This window comes from Chanodichthys erythropterus, chromosome 9 (assembly GCF_024489055.1).
Source record: "Chanodichthys erythropterus isolate Z2021 chromosome 9, ASM2448905v1, whole genome shotgun sequence".
Taxonomy (NCBI): Eukaryota; Metazoa; Chordata; class Actinopteri; order Cypriniformes; family Xenocyprididae; genus Chanodichthys; species Chanodichthys erythropterus.
In genome coordinates, this window is record NC_090229.1 from 10,612,303 (window position 1) to 10,631,818 (window position 19,516).

At 35.7% G+C, this 19,516-nt stretch overlaps 1 protein-coding gene across 1 annotated transcript; it reads left to right on the forward strand.

Annotated features, from left to right (window-relative positions):
• Window positions 1-8,147: 8,147 nt before the first annotated feature.
• slc5a5 (solute carrier family 5 member 5) lies at window positions 8,148-18,579 on the forward strand. The gene is made up of 15 exons (XM_067393549.1): window positions 8,148-8,501; window positions 8,851-8,916; window positions 9,144-9,195; window positions 9,370-9,437; window positions 12,002-12,156; window positions 12,252-12,392; window positions 12,557-12,686; window positions 12,792-12,880; window positions 12,953-13,065; window positions 15,021-15,091; window positions 15,180-15,266; window positions 15,351-15,553; window positions 15,677-15,771; window positions 15,876-15,961; window positions 18,356-18,579. The coding sequence occupies exons 1-15, from the start codon at window positions 8,148-8,150 to the stop codon at window positions 18,458-18,460; spliced, it is 1,815 nt and encodes a 604-aa protein (XP_067249650.1). The 3' UTR covers window positions 18,461-18,579.
• The last annotated feature ends 937 nt before the right edge of the window (window positions 18,580-19,516 follow it).

Consider the following 19,516-nt stretch of genomic DNA (forward strand, 5'->3'; position numbering starts at 1 on the left):
CTCCCCTTTTTCCAAGACACCTCAAACTGCACCACACAGCCCTAACCCCCCTTCCGGAGATATCTTATCTATGCAACTCAGTTCAAATTTCCCCTTTGGAAAGTGTCCTGACTGTAATCCAGAGATATCTTAACCATGCACTACAGCTTAAATTTCCCCATGGTTTGTCCCCTTATCCAAATTTACCAAATTTGAACCTAATCACTTTCTTCCTAATTCTCCCAGTTCTTTCAACCAGACAGCAATATTTAAAATGCATTAAAAGTCATAATAACAAGATGATACATAAAATATATAAAATACATTAAAAATGAAATAAAAACAGGAAAAGGAATTAACACTAGAAGTCCCAGAGATTTGTAACCCTCCTTTAGCCAAGTGGATGCTAACTGGCTAGTCTTTTGGCTATCATTAGCATCAATTCATGTGTAAATATGGTCATTACCTGAGCAATCTGCAGGGGGGTTGGGGGTGTGTGTGTGTGTGAATGGTTGCTGGTGGCTTGTTTGTATGTGTGGGGGAGGGAGGGCTGCTAAAAGCGGAGAACTTGATTGACCATGGGCCGGTTTCAGAAAGGAGGTTAATTGAAAACTCTGAGTATGTTAACCCTGAAATGAGGGAGTGCAAGTGATGTTTAAAAAGTTAACTCACTCATTCACACTGCAAAAATGCTTTTCATACTAAGTATTTTTTTATCCTATTTCAAGTAAATAAAAAAAAAAAAATCTTAAATCAAGATGGATTTTCTATATGAGAAAATTAGATATGATATTTAGTCTTGTCTCCTGGGGGGATCTAAATTAAGTGCATTTTACTTAAGTAAAATGATCAATATCTGCCAGCGTGGTAATAGAAATAATCTTAATGCAAACGGAAAGTGTTGGAGTGTCTACCCAGGTGAAAAAAGTGCAGTAAAATACACTTTATTTTAGTACACTTTTACACTAATGTACAGTGCTCTATTTCCATGCACTTATTTTGTACTTAATATACTAAAAGCTCTTCTTTAGTACTTCTTAAGATAATCTTAAGAACATCTAAGTGTACTCAACTGTGCTATTTTGAGACACCATGAATTTGAACTAAAATGTGCTTTTAACATACTATCTCTGTATAGAAAAATGTATTTAGTTACCACTTGTAGTACACTTGAACCCATCTTTCAAACACTTTTAAAAATGGACTTATGATGTATTTCAAATATAAGATTAATATATAATGAATATATACAAAATGTATTTATAATATATTGCCAGGCAGTGCCAGGATTGTGAGTGATTGCTGGAATGTACTCACTCACTTTTTAATATTATTTGTAAATATGTGTATAAATGGTTGGTTTCTTTATTTTATTTTGTACTATTTTTATCAATAGATCTCAGCAACAAAGGAAAACATGTGTGTTGATTTCTCCCTAAGATGGCAAAGTGAAACACAAGTTTCCTTGAAGTGGCTCAGCATGGCCCCACATTGTTTACATAACAAAAGCAACTGTTCACAGCTGATTAAGGATATTAGCCTAAAGCCTTCCAGCCCATCGGCTGTCCTGCGGGTTTTATAGGTAGAAAAGCCAAATGGCTGCTCTCTGGGACTTCTAGTGTTAAAAGAATAAAAAGATAATACGTATAAAATAAAGTGCAAACAGTTCGGACATAGCACAGTGCTCAATCAGCAAATGCATAGATAAAAAGATGTGTTTTGAGTCTGGATTTGAATGTGGCTACTGTTGGAGCACACCTAATCTCTTCTGGAAGCTGGTTCCAGCTGCGGCTGGCGTAACAGCTAAAAGCAGACTCTCCTTGCTTTGAGTGAACCCTTGGTATTTCTAAATGACTTGATCCTGATGATCTGAGTGATCTGTTAGGTTTATATTCTATGAGCATATCTGCAATGTATTGAGGTCCTAGACCATTGAGTGATTTATAAACAAGTAACAGTACTTTAAAATCAATTCTAAATGCAACTGGAAGCCAGTGCAAGGACTTGAGGACTGGTGTGATGTGTTCATGTTTTCGGGTTCTGCTCAGAATCCTGGCAGCAGCGTTCTGTACGAGCTGCAGCTGTCTTATGGTCTTTTTGGGAAGACCAGTGAGGAGCCCATTACAATAATCCACCCGGCTGGTGATGAAAGCATGAACAAGTTTCTCTAAGTCTTGACTGGAGACAAAGCATCTAATTCTTGCAATATTTTTGAGATGATAATATGCTGATTTAGTTATTGTCTTTACATGGCTATACTGAAACTCAGGTCTGACTCCAAAATCACACCAAGATTCCTGACTTGATTTTTAGTTGTTTGACCCCTAGAGTGAAGGTACATGTTCACTTTGAGAACTTCATCTTTGTTTCCAAATGCAATGATTTCAGTTTTGTCTTTGTTTAACTGAAGGAAGTTTAGACACATCCAATTTTTAATTTCATCAATGCATTGGCACAGGGAGTCAATGGGGCTGTAGTCGTTAGGTGATAGGGCTAGGTAAATCTGGGTGTCATCTGCATAGCTGTGATATGCAGTTTGGTTTTTTCTCATTATTTGGCTCAGTGGCAGCATATATAGGTTGAACAGGAGGGGTGCAAGAATTGAACCTTGAGGGACTCCGCATGTCATGGATGTCCACTCAGACTTATGGATGTCCACTCAGACTTATGGTCACCGATACTCACATAATAACCTCTCCCTTCTAAGTATGACCTGAACCATTTAAGGACCATCCCAGAAAGCCCAACCCAGTTTTCCAGCCTGTCAAGAAGAATGTTGTGATCGACAGTGTCAAACGCAGCACTGAGGTCGAGTAGAACCAGCACTGATAATTTACCTGAATCTGTGTTAAGGTGAATATCATTTATTATCTTTATGAGTGCTGTCTCTGTGCTGTGATGCGGTTGGAAACCAGATTGAAAGTTGTCAAAGTATCCATTCAAGCTTAAGAACTTGTTCAGCTGATTGAAAACAACTTTTTCAATGATCTTGCCTATGAAAGGAAGATTTGAGATTGGCCTGTAGTTGCTCAATATGGTGTTATCCAGATTGCTCTTTTTCAGGAGGGGCTTAACAACTGCAGTTTTCAGGGATTTTGGAAAAGTCCCAGAGAGAAGTGAGGCATTTACCACTTCTAGGAGATCTGCTTCTAAACAGTTAAAAACACTTTTGAAAAAGGTGTGGGAAGTGTGTCAAGGGCGCAGGTTGATGTTTTAAGGTGCTGTACTGTTTCTTCCAAAATTTTACCATCAATTGCTTCGAAAACAGACATAATAGCTGCTTTATGGTGTTGTAATCTGATCTGTTTTAACCCAGTGCAGCTCAAGGATGTGCTGATTGCCTTTCTGATATTATTAATTTTCTCAGAGAAGAAGGAAGCAAACTCACAGCATTTGCTGTCTGAGAGCATTTCACTGGGAATCTGACTTGGGGGGTTTGTTAGTCTCTCTACAGTAGCAAAAAGAGTGCGGGTGTTGTTTAAGTTTCTGTTTATAATATTTGAGAAGAAGGTCTGTCTAGCTTTGCCTAGTTCCACATTGAAAGCATGAAGAATATCTTTATAGATGTTATAATGGATTTCAAGTTTTGTCTTTCACCACATGCGCTCAGCTTTTCTGCATTGTCTTTTCATATTTTGCACTGCTGTTGAGTTTCTCCATGGTGCTTTTTGTCTGCCACTTTTCTTCCTGACTTTCACAGGAGCAATGTTATCAATAACGTTCTGTGCTTTTGAGTTAAAAGAATCAAGGAGAAAATCAACAGAGTCTGCAGATATGCTTGGTGTTAAAGATATAGCCTTCATAAACAGTGCACTAGTGTTCTCATTTAAGCATAATTTTTTGACCGAGATAGATCTAGCTTCAACAGTCAGAGAGATCAATAAATCAAAGAAAATACAGAAATGATCAGATAGCGCTACATCCTTAATGACAGTGGATGAAAGGTTTAGACCCTTACTAATAATTAAATCTAGAGTGTGTCCACGATTGTGTGTAGGTCCATGTACATGTTGAGTCAGATCAAAAGTATTCAAAACAGTTATAATTTCTTTTGCCATATTGGATTCTGCATTTTCTATGTGGATGTTAAAGTCCCCAGTAATAGCAAAACATTCAAACTCAGAGGAAATTGCTGATAACAGTTCTGTAAAGTCCTCCACAAAGGCTGGAGACTATTTTGGAGGCCTGTAGATAACTATAAGTAGAATGCGAGGAGTACCTTTTAACACAATACCCAAGTATTCGAAAGACAAGTAATCACCAAATGACACTTGCTTGCATTGATGGACATCTTTAAATAGAGCAGCTCTGCAGACACTCATAAAAGTAAAGTTAGGAGGGGCTGTTTCATTCAGGATTGTTGCACTGCAGCTGTCTTCAAGCCATGCTTCATTTAGAAGAATAAATTCTAGGTTGTTTGTGGTTATTAAGTCATTGACTAGAAGTGATTTATTTTTAAGTGAGCGGATGTTTAAAAGTGCTAACTTAACAGTCTTACTTTCTGTCTCTACAGTAATCTTAGTTTGACGTGTAATAGGTAGCAGATTAAATGGGTTTTCCAAACGGTTTGAGAAGGCCTTAGGGCTTTCTATAATGTAATAAAACAGAAAAAGCTACAGGCACACTGGATTCCCACTTGCTCTGTAAACATTTAATAAAGTCACTGTTATCATAGCGGGGACCCGACCCACATCACTGAGAGCTGTTATCGGTTGTTTTTGGTTCACCTAGAACAGACGGAGGAGGTTGAGGGCCCTGGCATTGTGGCAAAAGAGTGGGAGAGTTTGGTTCCAGCATACACCAGTTCCTCCATTTTCTCTGAGAAGCACAGAAGAGGGGATGCTGGAGAAAGGGATAATGTGTCCGGTGAGAGGGGCTGTTGCTCTGGTGTTACCGGAGCTTCCCTGGCTGTTTTCCCGAAAGTCGTCCTTGGGTGCTGAATCTTGGAGCAGTTCTAACACGTCACTGTCTCTCGGTGAGCTCTGTGGGCAGGGCTCAGTCAGGATTGTGTGCGTGAGCAGTGGTTGTTGTGGCTGCGTGGTGTTATCATTGACCTTGTGGGATGTGTCAACCGCATGTCCATTCAGGTGCTGAAATGAAGTCCTGTGGTCAGTTGTACTCTGTACTCCTCTGTCCAGGTGTGTTTGTGCCATTCAGGTTGAGTGGATTTGCACACACTGCTAAAGGAGGATGGAGGCAGAAGTAGATATTGTCCTTTAGCATATATATTGTTTGGGTGCAGGCCATCATGTGTGAACAGTTGTCTCTGACTCCAGAACAGATTGAAGTTGTCGATGAAATTCAGTCCTTTTAAGTTGCAGGTTTTTTGCAGCCATGTGTTAAGACCAAGCAACCGTGTAAATCTATTTGTTCCTCTTGCTGGGAGTGGTCCACTGATGAACGACTGAACTTTTAGTCTTTTAAGCATTTCAAAAAGTTCATTGAAATCCCTCTTAAGGAGTTCTGACTGCTCCATCCGAATATCATTCTTCCCCACATGAATGATTAGTCGATTTGCAGTCTTATATTTCATCAGAATGCTCTTAAGTTCCCTGTTTACATCAGAAACTGTTGCTTGTGGAAGGCAGCATGTAGTTGTATCCCTGCTGCTAATGTTTCTGATAATAGAGTCACCCACTATCAGAGTCCTGGGCTCGGCTGTTCTCTGAGCTGAGTGCCGCTGACTGTTCAACCTTGAGCGGCAGTTAGCATCGGTGTTAGCTGCTGGCTGATTTGATCTGTGTCCGATCATGTTTGGGGATTCCTCACCCACATTAGATTACTCACCCACATTCATTAACACTTCAAATCTGTTCTCCAGATGTATTGGCGGTGGTAGGGAGCTAGTGTTTGGGGTAGAGGATGCTACTGCATTAATATGTGATACTCGTGACAATCTGATGTCTCGAGTGCCTTTGGGTCTCGCTCCCTGTGTGTGCCATCGATTAATATATGTTGATCAATTTCGGCACTCAGTACGGTCTGTTTAGGGGCATTAGATTCATGGGACTCACCGACTATGTGCTGAGGACGTCCATGATGAAGCTCTGTTGTGTGTTCCTTCTGGTTTGGTAGTCCCGCAAGTAACTTTGTTTCAAGAACTGCAATCCTTTGTAGTCTGTGGCAGTTTGTGCAGCAGGTAGATTCTTCAACCAGAGGAGGCATATTATTTCTAATCCTTTTGGATGTAGGCAGCTATATTTTCCCTTCTCCGGAATGTAAGCTGATGGCTGCCGTCAGTGGGAGGCTGGTTGGATAAAAATTCCCCTTTTTTTTGTAGCAATTCTTCCAGTTAAAAAGATTGTTGGTGCCAAGATTTGTCGTTTGAGCGCTGTGCCTATTTGCTGTAGTTAAAATTAGGAGATAAAATATAAAAGCAATAGAGCAAAGCGTGGGGCTGTAAGCAAGAGCGTCCGAACAGTAGCGAAGCAGGAAGTAGAAGTTGTTTTTATTATTATTTTGGACAAAAAAAAATGACCCGTCACATCACATGAGAATATGGTTATAATCAAATATATTAAACATAACAAGTACCATACCATACAATGAGTTCATTATAAGTCATGAGAAAGTCTTCGATGTTATGGAAATCAAATTATTGTTGTGTGCTGGCTAGCTGTTGTTCTCATTTGATATTTATTTGATTAGTGGCCTATAGATCAAAATCTGAAATATATCTTTATTATACACATTTCTGTTTATTTTGTATGGTATGGTACTTGTTATGGTACTTGTTATGTTTAATATATTTGATTATAACCATATTCTCATATATCATTGTATTTTGGTCAATGATGCTACGGGTCATTTTTTTGATATAGTGCAAAATGGTATTAAATTTATGTATAGAAGTCATTGATTTGTTATGAGAAAGAATGTCCAGAAAAATTAATTTCATTGATGTCATTCGGAGTAACCAATATAAAGGGACCATTTTGGATCAAGTCATGTGGTGTGACAGGATGTGACATCATTCAGACACCTGCAATGGACCACATGGTCATGAAGCAAAGTTACTAACTCTCTCTTAACTATTTAAAAATTAATGTTTACACTTGCTCATACGCAACATACTCATACCCGAAACATCAGGTCATTTGGTATAACCACTATAAAACATGGAAAATGTTGTAATATTTTAAAAACTTGTACTAAATATAAAATGTTTGATTGTCATTTTGCCAACTAGCTAGATATCAGCCTGTCAGCATTGTTTGAAAATATCGTCATTCGGTATAATCAAAAGTGTCATTTGGTAAAACTGAAATTTTGGTTAAATTTAAAACAAAAAAAATTTGGTGACACATTTTTTCCATAGTCTCATTGTTAAAACTTAATAAAACTTATTAATTATAGCTCCATTATGTTTTTTTACACTTTTAAAAACCTTATTCGTCAATGACCCATTTATATGATACTCAAAGGTACAAGAAAGAATATGATGGAATCACATGTCTGTGTCCAAAAAAGCAATACTAAGTTACGTTTTGTTACTTTTTGTTCAGTCCCTATTAAATCTGTCAGAGTAATGAAAATATTAAATGATGACTGTCATAGCAAAGGAAATGTTTTAAGATTTAAACAAAAAGGAAAGAATCTGTGGTGTCAATGACTCCGCCTCTGCTATGTCAATCACAACATACTCCTCCCTCCACACATTACATTAATTCCGAAATCCCCTCCCATCAGACTGCCTTCGATTATCCAAATTATCATCCCAGAAAAATAAATCCACCTCTACTTGAAAAAATGCTCATTCACTTTCCACACTGGTCAGTGATAGTGACCATATCTTGAAACCAGTACTGTTTTCTATCCTGTATGAGTTGATTACGTGTTGGCCTGTGGAATGTGATCTTTTTCATACACTCAGAAACTCAGTTTGCATTGTTTTGGTCAAAGGTAAGTTGTTTTTTAAATATTGTGTAAAAGATAAAAAACAAAACAATTTTTCCCTATTTTATTTTGTACTCAATCAGTTCATCTGCTCTTACCTTAAATGACACTACGCACTGCATGAGCCCTAATCTTTTGAAAGTCAAGAGAACATAACAGCGGGTGGATTGAGAATGCATTGTGATTTCTGAGTTTGTTGTTACAGCTGACAGTCTCTTGAAGAGAAGGACTCTACTCATTTAGGCTCTGGCAGAGTCTAAACAGAGGGCACTATGGCTTCGGACTCAGACAACTTGGGCTTCTGTTTGGTGGACTATGCAGTATTTGCTGCTATGCTGGGGGTATCGGTGGCCATCGGGCTATTCCAGTCTCTGAGAAAGACCCAGGGTCGCTCGAACGTGGACAACTTCTTCACAGGGGGCAGGGGTTTCTCTGCTGTGCCGGTTGGACTGTCGCTCTGTGCCAGCTTTATGTCAGCTGTCCAAGTGCTCGGTGTGCCATCAGAGGCATATTTATATGGCTTTAAGTTCCTCTATATGTGCTTGGGACAAGCTCTCAACTCCCTCATTACTGCAGTTGTGTTTGTTCCTGTGTTTTATCGCCTCAAAATCACCAGCGCACATCAGGTTTGGATTTTCTCTCTTTAGTAGTTTTGCAATATAATTATATATATATATGCACACTCTAAAGTCACAATATATATATATATGAATTGCATACCATGAGTTAGATTGAATTTCACCTCAGTAATGTGAGGATGAGTAATTTCTCTGTAGTATGTGATAAAAAGACACGTACTATACAGAGTCCAAAACATTTTAATTTCCTTGTATTTTTTTCTAATGTAATATGCATTTTCCAAATAATAATTTTAATGCATTTCATTTTCTTAGTATGTTCCCCTAATAAGCTTTCATATACTTTTGGACCCCACAGTTTTTTCATTTGTGTGTGTGAAATGTACTTGTGTGTCAGTATTTAGGAATGAGGTTTGGCAGAGGGATGCAGCTCTTAGGAAGTTTGCAGTTCATTGTAGCCACAGTAAGATATATTAATATAATCATAAATATATATATATATATATATATATATTTTTTTTTTTTTTTTATATACTATTAAAGCAGTACCATGAAATTAAAATGTGGAATGCTAATCAATAAAGCCTTGAATCTTATCTGTATACTTTTAATTCCAATATTTAGTTAAATATTGTTAATACATAAAATATGTACTTCAATACTGCTGATATTGTTTTGTTCTTCCTGTAGCTTCTCTACACTGGAATAGTGATCTTTGCTCCTGCAGTCATCTTGAATCAGGGTAAGAGAAATAAGATTTCCTCTTTTTAAAACTGTTTTAGTCTCATTTTCTTGGCTTCATGCATCTATTGTATGTCAGTCATTACAAATCCATCAGTGGATCCCTTATGACTGGTTGAAAGTTATGCTTGGTTTTGCCCTTTCTTATCAAACTTTTCTTCTTTTCTGAATCAAGCCACAGGCCTAAATATGTGGGCGTCTCTTTTCTCAACTGGACTCATCTGCACATTTTACACAACAGTGGTAGGCAGTGTTGTGAAATCTTGCCTGATCTGAATGGTACAAATACTATTTTGACCCTTTTAAAGGGTTAGTTTACCTAAAAATGAAACTTCGTCATTAATTACTCACCCTCAAGTCGTTCCAAACCTATAAGATTTTCGTTAATCTTTAAAAAAAAACAAAAAAAAATTCTTTAAAAAATTGCACTTGCGTCACTTCATAAAATTGAAGTTAAACCCGTCACATGAACTACTTTATTGATGTCTTTACTGGCTGTCAATGGAGGGACAGAACGCTCTCAGATTTCATTAAAAAGATCTTCATTTGTGTTCAGAAAAAGAAAGAAAGTCTTACAGGTTCAGAATGACATGAGTAATTAAAGGATTAGTTCAGTTTCAAATTTCCTGATAATTTACTCACCCCCCATGTCATGTCTTCAGTCGAAAAGAGATTAAGGTTTTTGATGAAAACATTCCAGGATTTTTCTCCTTATAGTGGACTTCAATGGCCTCCAAACGGTTGAAGGTCAAAATTACAGTTTCATTGCAGCTTCAAAGCATTCTACGCGATCCCAGACGAGAAATAAGGGTCTTATCTAGAGAAACCATTGCTCATTTTCTAAAAAAAAATAAAAAATTATATATGTTTTAACCATAAATGCTCATCTTGAACAAGCTATCTTCTTCTTCTTCTTCTCTATTTGAATTCCGGCAGTGTAGACACTGCTAAGTGTATTACTGCCCTCCTCAGGTCAAAGTTTGAACTAAATTGTCATATACAATATGCTAGTGCAAGTATATAACAATTAGTTCAAACTTTGACCTGTGGAGGGTAGGGATGCTCACATTGACCGTTTAACCGTTAACCGAAAGTAATAATTTTAACCGATTAATACTATCAGTTAAACGTTTTTTTTTTGTTTTGTTTGTTTGTTTGTTTGTTTGTTTTTTTTTTGCTGCATGGTTAAAGAAAAATATGCTATATATAGTTACATATATGCTTATTTGTTAACTCGCGGGGCGTTTCACACGTGCCAGACATATTTCGCTAAGCAACAAGCAAAATGAAGCGAGCGAAAAGAAGTACTGACCATTTCGATAGGCACGGGGGACAGGGGGGTCAAGACGACCCCGCACTTTTGAAAAGACAGAAATCGACCCCCCCGCACTTTTGATAAGGGCTGCTTCAATCAGTCACAATATATCATCTTTTAGCTTAGGACATTTTCTTTCAAATGAGACCATTTTCACGTTTCTGTGAGCTTTCCTTCATAAATAATCAACTGTTTTGTCGCAGATGTGAAGAAGAGGAAATACGCTCTCGAACAGAGAAACACGCGATCTCCAAGCAATCGATCACAGCGTGCTAACGTTTTAGGACAGGTCGATGGTATATAAATCGTGGCCGAACGTTAGCGCTTGTCAATCAAGCAAAACCGTCCATTCAGAAACCAAGAAATTTGACACTTTAAGGTAAGAGGCTGATCTCTCAGATTGACGCGCGAGCTGGCTTGACTGAAGTTTTCGTGAGGATTTGTAGTTAATGGACACCGTACACCGTCCGTGGTCATAACAAATAACAATCCTTGAGGTAGGCCTGCTATTTTTATTTGACGGAAAAAATGTCTAAAATACCGGTTGTTCAAAGCTTCAATCGATTCACCGTGTTTTTTTTTGTCATCTTAATTTGTTAAACATTTAAGTGAAAAATATTTAGTGTAGGCCTATTTATTTTATGCCTTTTTATTTAAATTATGCAGGTGCGAATTTGATAATGTGAATCCAGGTTCTGTTGTTTATCTGTTCTATGCTGCTGTTTGCATGTTAAAATAAACCCGTGGAAGACACAGACACTCGTCAATTGTATTTTTTTATTTAATGTCATATATATGTCATATTATCATCATATACGCTATACAACATTTTAATCTTATCAGTTAACGGTTAATAATCGGATAACGAGCGTCGGTTGTCGGTCGAGAAAGTTAACCGAAATGAGCATCCCTAGTGGAGGGCAGTAATACACTTAACAGTGTCTACACTGCCCGGAATTCTAATAGAGAAGAAGAAGAGAGCTAGTTCAAGATGAGCATTTATGGTTAAAACATATATATTTTTTAGAAAATGAGCAATGATTTGAAGCTGCAATGAAACTGTAACCATTTGGAGGCCATTAAAGTCCACTATATGGAGAAAAATCCTGGAATGTTTTCATCAAAAACCTTAATTTCTTTCCGACTGAAGAGAGAAGGACATGAACATCTTGGATGACATGGTGGAGAGTAAATTATCAGGAAGTTTTAATTTGAAAGTGAACAAATACTTTAATGACAGAATTTTCATTTTTGGGTGAAGTAACCCTTTAATGTGATCAAATATTTCTCATAAATTGTGTGTATAGTCGCCAAAAGTGATGTCCGAAGGGAATATTTGTTTTAAAGAGGTGAAGATGTCAATGTTCCTAGGCTGGACATCACTTTTGGCCTGTATATGATTTGTGTGTATGCATTTGAATGATTAATTAGTAAAAGTTGCATGACTGCAAATGTTTGTTTGTGAACGTAAAGCGTTTCTGTTTTCCTGCAGGGTGGTATAAAGGCTGTAATCTGGACAGATGTTTTTCAGATTGTAGTCATGCTCTCTGGGTTCATTGCGGTCTTCATTCAGGGCACCATATTGGCAGGAGGGCCTGCCAGAGTTTTGGAGATCGCCAACAATGGATCCCGCATCAATTTTAATGAGTATGAACAATAAATGTGTTTGAAATGTGTTAAATTCTCAAATTAATTAAATGTTTTAGTGTTCTTCTATTGCTGATTCTCTCTTTGTATTACAGTTTTGCCTTAGACCCTCAGAGGCGGTACTCATTCTGGAGTTTCACAGTGGGTGGCACAATGGTCTGGTTATCCATGTATGGAGCCAATCAGGCCCAAGTGCAGCGTTACATATCATGCAGGACTGAGAAACAAGCCCAACTGTAAGAGAATAAATAAGTAAAATCGGTCTAAAATAACCTCTTCAGTGTACTAAATTTAGTTTTGTTTGGCAATTTCTCCTAATAATGATTGTTGAGTGACTCACATATTTTCTGCTACTGCTCACTGAGATACAGATCCACTGAGTGTCACTCTTGTGCTGCAGGGCGCTGCTGGTTAATCAGGTTGGTCTGTGTCTGATTGTGAGCAGTGCAGCCACCTGTGGCATTGTGATGTTTGCTTTATACTCCAACTGTGACCCACTGAAGACTGGCAGAATATCTGCACCTGACCAAGTAAAGTAATACGTGCATGAACAGAATTAACTGTACCTAATATATACTACTAATCACTATTAAATTTTAAACAAAACAATTGTTTTTTTCTCTTTATTTTCACAGTACATGCCATACTTGGTTTTGGACATTTTCCGGAATCATCCAGGCTTCCCGGGTCTTTTTCTAGCCTGTGCCTACAGTGGAACTTTAAGGTGCTTGAAATCTTCAGTGAGGTGTTGTTTACTGATACAAATATAATAAACCACCTGCTTCTTTTTCCACAGTACTGTCTCCACCAGCATTAATGCCATGGCAGCTGTTACTATGGAGGATGTAATGAAGCCGTGGCTAATCACTGTTTCGCAGAGAAAACAGCTCTTGCTCTCCAAGTCATTATGTAGGGTCAAAAGCCTCTTCTTATTCTTTCCTGTTGTGCAAGTAAACATTGTCTTCTTAAATAGATGAAACTTCCTCAAAAGTGCATGCAAATGTTTATTGACCATCAACCAAATCTTGCTTTTCATTTAATTACATTTAATTATACATATATATATATATATATATATATATATATATATATATATATATATATATATATATATATATATATATATATATATATATATATATATATACACAGTACAGACCAAAAGTTTGGAACCACTAAGACTTTTAATGTTTTTAAAAGAAGTTTCGTCTGCTCACCAAGGCTACATTTATTTAATTAAAAATACAGTAAAAAACAGCAATATTGTGAAATATTATTACAATTTAAAATAACTTTTTTCTATTTGAATATATTTGACAAAGTAATTTATTCCTGTGATGCAAAGCTGAATTTTCAGCATCATTACTCCAGTCTTCAGTGTCACATGATCCTTCAGAAATCATTCTAATATGATGATCTGCTGCTCAAGAAACATTTAATGTGTACAATTGTACAAAATATTTGTGTACAATATTTTTTTTCAGGATTATTTGATGAATAGAAAATTCAAAAGAACAGTGTTTATCTGAAATCTAATCTTTTGTGACATTATAAATGTCTTTACTGCCACTTTTGATTGATTTAATGCATCCTTGCTGAATAAAAGTATTAATTTCTTTAATTTCTTTTCAAAAAAATTAAAATTAAAATTCTTACTGACCCCAATCTTTTGAACGGTAGTGTATAATGCTACAGAATCTTTGTATTTCAGATAAATGCTGTTCTTTTGAACTTTCTATTCATCAAGGAATCCTGAAAAAAAAGTACACAACTGTTTTCAACATTGAAAATAATCATAAATGTTTATTGAGCAGCAGATCATCATATCAGAATGATTTCTGAAGGATCATGTGACACTGAAGACTGGAGTAACGATGCTGAAAATTCAGCTTTGCATCACAGGAATAAATTACTTTGTCAAATATATTTAAATAGTACACAGTTATTTTAGATTGTAATAATATTTCACAATATTATGTTTTTTTACTGTATTTTTAATTAAATAAATGTAGCCTTGGTGAGCAGACGAAACTTCTTTTAAAAACATTAAAAATCTTAGTGGTTCCAAACTTTTGGACTGTACTGTATATATATGTTATGCATTATATTTATATAATGATATATTATTGATATTTGTTTTAAGCGTTTAATATACTTATATGATGCAATATAATATATTTATATTATAATGTTATTGTATTATAATGATATATTTATATAAATGTAATATATATATATATATATATACATACATACATATATATTAAAATATATTTAATATTATATATTATAATATTAATACATAATATCACTTATATATATATATATATATATATATATATATATATATATATATATATATATATATGTTATGCATTATATTTATTTAATGATATATTATTGATATTTGTTTGCAGCCTTTAATATACTTATATAATGCAATATAATATATTTATATTATAATGTTATTGTATTATAATGTTATGTTATATTTATATAAACATAATATTTATATTTTTGTTGTTATATTTTATAAAGTATATTATTATATTTTATTTTGAATTAATCTATAAAAATATAACATTTTAGTATTTGTTTGCTGCTTTTAATAGATGCTGATTTTAATAAAAAATATACTTGTCATAAAAATAATGTCACAATCAACAAGTATAAAAATGTCTAATTTCCTAATGATATATTTTCATTTAATTCTATCTTAATTTAAGTGAATGTTAGATTTGTAATGCATTAAAATGACACCATTGGTGAGATGAAATATCTAATGATATCAACCTGATAATGTTAATAAATCTAACTACAGTGTCAACTAATGTCATTATTGTTTGTTTGAATATGTAAAACAGCTCTGTTGTACGGGCTTGGCTGCATTACAATGGCTGCGCTCTCCTCTCTGCTGGACTGGGGAGTCCTTCAGGTGTGAACTACTGTGATTTCAAGCAGGCTATATTTCAGTCTATGTGTCTGTGCTCTAACCAGCTTTCTTTTAACTCCAATAACCTCAGGGTTCGTTCACAGTCATGGGTGTAGTGAACGGTCCACTGCTGGGAGCCTTTGTGCTGGGCATGTTTGTTCCAGCCACAAATAAACCGGTAAGACTCCATAAAAATCACTGTCATGTCCACCATATATTCTATCCCTCATTTAATAGCCATGTAATATTTCTCACACTATAGGGGGTGTTCTCAGGTGTGGCTGTGGGTTTCTGTCTGTCTCTATGGCTTGCTGTTGGAAGCACAATCTATCCTCCTACACCACAAATTATGGGTGTTTTACCCACTAGTGCTGATCGCTGTCTAGCAACTAACGCAACACTCAACAGCACCACGGCAGTCACTAAATCATCTATCGTGGCATCATCAGTCCCCCAGGATTATGGGTAAGATTGTAGAAGTTGTTTCACATTCTATACTGACCAAAATTGCATAGCACTGCGACTTTAATTACTGGTGGAAATACAGCACAAGAGTTAAGTTTTCTTTTTCCAACTAAATTCATGCAGCTTTCAAAATATCTATTCAATATCCTACCTGTACTTCGGAGCCCTGTCAACTAGTGCAGTCATACTAGTAGGTGTGGTGGTTAGCTACATTACAGGTGAGAGAAACTCGCTTACAGTATTGTTAACAGTAATTAAAACCAATTAAAATGTCTATAGATGTTACTTTATCTTCAAATGAATACGTGCTGAATTTCTGCAGGACCCACCAAGAAGGATTCTATCGGCCCTGGTTTATTACGGTGGAACTTGGAACAAAAGACCTGCCATGTGTCCTGTCATAACTTGGTAAGTTACATGGTAGTAGCAGTTCATTTACTTTCACTTACAGCTCAGTTCTTACCGCATGAAATCCAGTGGTATTTTATTATCATTTAAATAAAATTATAATATTTATTAGGGCTGGGTAAAAATATAGATTTCTCCATTTTTTACAAACCGATATCGATTCTTAAATCCCAAGAATCGATTAGTCTATCCTGTTTTCAGTTGATGAATGAACAGAACATTGTAGCGTGCCTCCCATACAATGAATCGCAACAATCTTTGTGCTTTGTTCCTTTTGATATGAAACGAAAGCTGTGTCCAAAATCAAATACTTCTCTACTATATAGTATGTGAAAAACCGTACTCCAACAGAGAAGTATGTCCGAATTCATAGTATTCGAAAAACAGTACGAAAAGTCCCCGAAACTCTTTGCTATCCCATGAGGCCACAGGAGAGGATTTATGAATGGAGGTGAAACGACGTAAAATGGTGGATGTAATATGTTCAGATTACATTCATACTACCCCTATTCATACTGTATAGAACATACTTTTTTTAGCGGTTGTGAAGTAAGTTCAAATTCAAATGTAGTATCTTCTCGGACAGTATGCGATTTCGGAGTCAGATTTCAAATGATGTCCGTTTTATTATCAAATTCAAAAAATAAATACCTGTTTAATATGGTGTGACAGATCACTGTTGCACAGCTCAGTTTTAAGAGAAGTGGCAGAACGACACACACGTGAACCGATCATCTCCTCCGCTTTAATACCGGTTACAGCGTGAAATAAGCATGAATGAACATAAAGGTATGTTAAAAGATACAGTACAACTTACCGAAATCCATATCATGTCACGTGTAGTCTCTCAACCCGACTTCAATAAAACAGCTTGTAAACAGGGTTGCCAGGTTTTCACAGGAAAACCTGTTCAATTGCTACTAAAAACTAGCCCAATTACGCTTCTGGAAAACCACAGACTTGGCAACACTGCTTGTAAACAATGTCACATAACGTCACATTTACTTCAGGAAAACCATATTCAGTGACCATAAAGTCGGTTAGAAAAATTCACTCTAGAGAGTAGCATTCTGATAAATATATGCACCATATTACATATTCATTATAATTTTAATGTTCTTCAATATTTAAAGGGTTAGTTCACCAAAAAATTAAAATTCTGTCATTTATTACTTACCCTCATGCCGTTCCACACCCGTAAGACTTTCGTTAATCTTCAGAACACAAATTAAGATATTTTAATTGAAATCCGATAGCTCCGTGAGGCCTTCATAGGGAGTAATGTCACTTCCTCTGTCAAGATCCATAAAGGTACTAAAAACACATCTAAATCAGTTCATGTGAGTACAGTGGTTCAATATTAATATTATAAAGCGACAAGAATATTTTTGGTGCGCCAAAAAAAACAAAATAACGACTTATTTAGTGATAGCCGATATCAAAACACTGCTTCAGGAAGCATCGGAGCACAGTGAATCAGTGTATCGAATCTGCAGTTCGGAGCGCCAAAGTCACGTGATTTCAGCCGTTTGGCGGGTTTGAATCGCGATCCGATTCATGATTCGATACACTGATTCATAATGCTCCGATACTTCCTGAAGCAGTGTTTTGAAATCGGCTATCACTAAATAAGTCGTTATTTTGTTTTTTTTTTGCCGCACCAAAAATATTCTCGTCGGTTTATAATATTAATATTGAACAACTGTACTCACATGAACTGATTTAGATGTGTTTTTAGTACCTTTATGGATCTTGACAGAGGAAGTGACATTACTCCCTATGAGGACCTCACGGAGCTATCGGATTTGAACTTAATTTGTGTTCCGAAGATTAATGAAGGTCTTACGGGTGTGGAACGGCATGAGGGTAAGTAATAAATGACAGAATTTTCATTTTTGGATGAACAACCCTTTAAGTGTTCGTATATAAATAAGTTAATTTTAACCCTCGGGATTATAATGTAGTAACTGACTCTCATGTATAGTTGCAGCATTAGTTGAGGGATTGTTTTTCTTTGACAAAAGCTGCCATCTGATATATATCCAAAATAATCCACATTGAATCGAAATCATATCGAAAGCTTGTGAACAAATCTAATTGAATTGTGAAATTTGTATTAATACCCAGCCTTAGTATTTATTAATATTTTGAATGAGCTTTTATTTTTAGTTTTCATTTCAATTTCAGTTTTAGTAATTTTGTTATTTGCTTTTGTCATTTTTATTATTATTTTAATATTTCTATTTAGCTTTTTTATTTCAGTTAGTTGCAACATTTCTAATAATTGAAGTGTTTCATCTTTTATTTCTGCTTTATTTCAGTTAACGCAAACAATTTTTAATAGTTTTAGTTAACTATACCAACACTGCTGAAATCATATTCTTGTCTTTGCAGAATGAAACTACGACACACAATCCCACCGAAATCCTTCTCAGTCCAAAAGAACTATTTGCCACTGCTGATAAACAAGTTGTTTTACTGAACAAAGGTGAAGTTTAGACAGGTTCAGCATCTGCATTGTAAAATCAAACAAAAAAATGTCAGGTTTCAAACAAAATTTTCAAGAAATAATGCAGATTAATTCTAATTAAACAACTGTGGCTGTGCACAGTGAAATGTTAAAAGACACACCTTTACTAGTTATCATCATGCAAGGTACATTCTGCACAGTCTCGCATATCAAATATGTCAAAGCCATACTGATTCTGTTATCTTCCTTTTTGATTGGCAATACTGAATACCTGACCATCACCACCTGATTCAAAGGATGATTCTTTGCTCTAGATAACAATAGTGCTTTCTTTCATAGTACAAAATCATGCACAATACGTTTCTGTTCATCATCACACACCTGCATCGCACCTGTTTGTCAGTTCACTTTCATTCCTAGCCAATTTTAGAAGAGAAGAGAGCATAAGCACACACACTAAAGTGATTTGAAATTTGTTTAATTAACAGAATGCTTTTAATGGAGATATATCACGATGATCCAATAACTCTTTGAAAGTATGTATGATTATTAGCGTCAATTAATTAAGAATATGTAGCCCAAATTGTTACACAATATATAAAGATCCATTTTACTGACCATGCTACAATAGATTTTAACTACATCATACTACCTACAATATAAGAATTACTCATTTTATTTGTTTTTTGGCAGACAGGAATATTCTTTCTGTCTAAACCTATAAAACAAGGCTCATTAACGGGATATTAATTCCTCAGCATTTCTAGTGCCATTACCTAGAAAAGACATCTAAATGTGCCCTAAAAAGCCCTAGAAGTCTCCAGAATGAACTGTTTCAGTGTTTATGTATTGCATGATGTTGGCTGTATAATTCATGCATATTTTGAATATGTGTATCATTTGTTACCAGTCTCTCAAGAGATGAGCTGTAGAATAAAACATTCACAATAAACTGAAATGTCAACACTACTATCAGGTGCACATATTTTCTGATTAAAATTGTTTAAATGAAAGTTTCATATGCCTCTGGGTTGTATCAGGCCAAACGGAAGAAAACCTACTCAGTTTTTCTCTGCAGGCGGAAA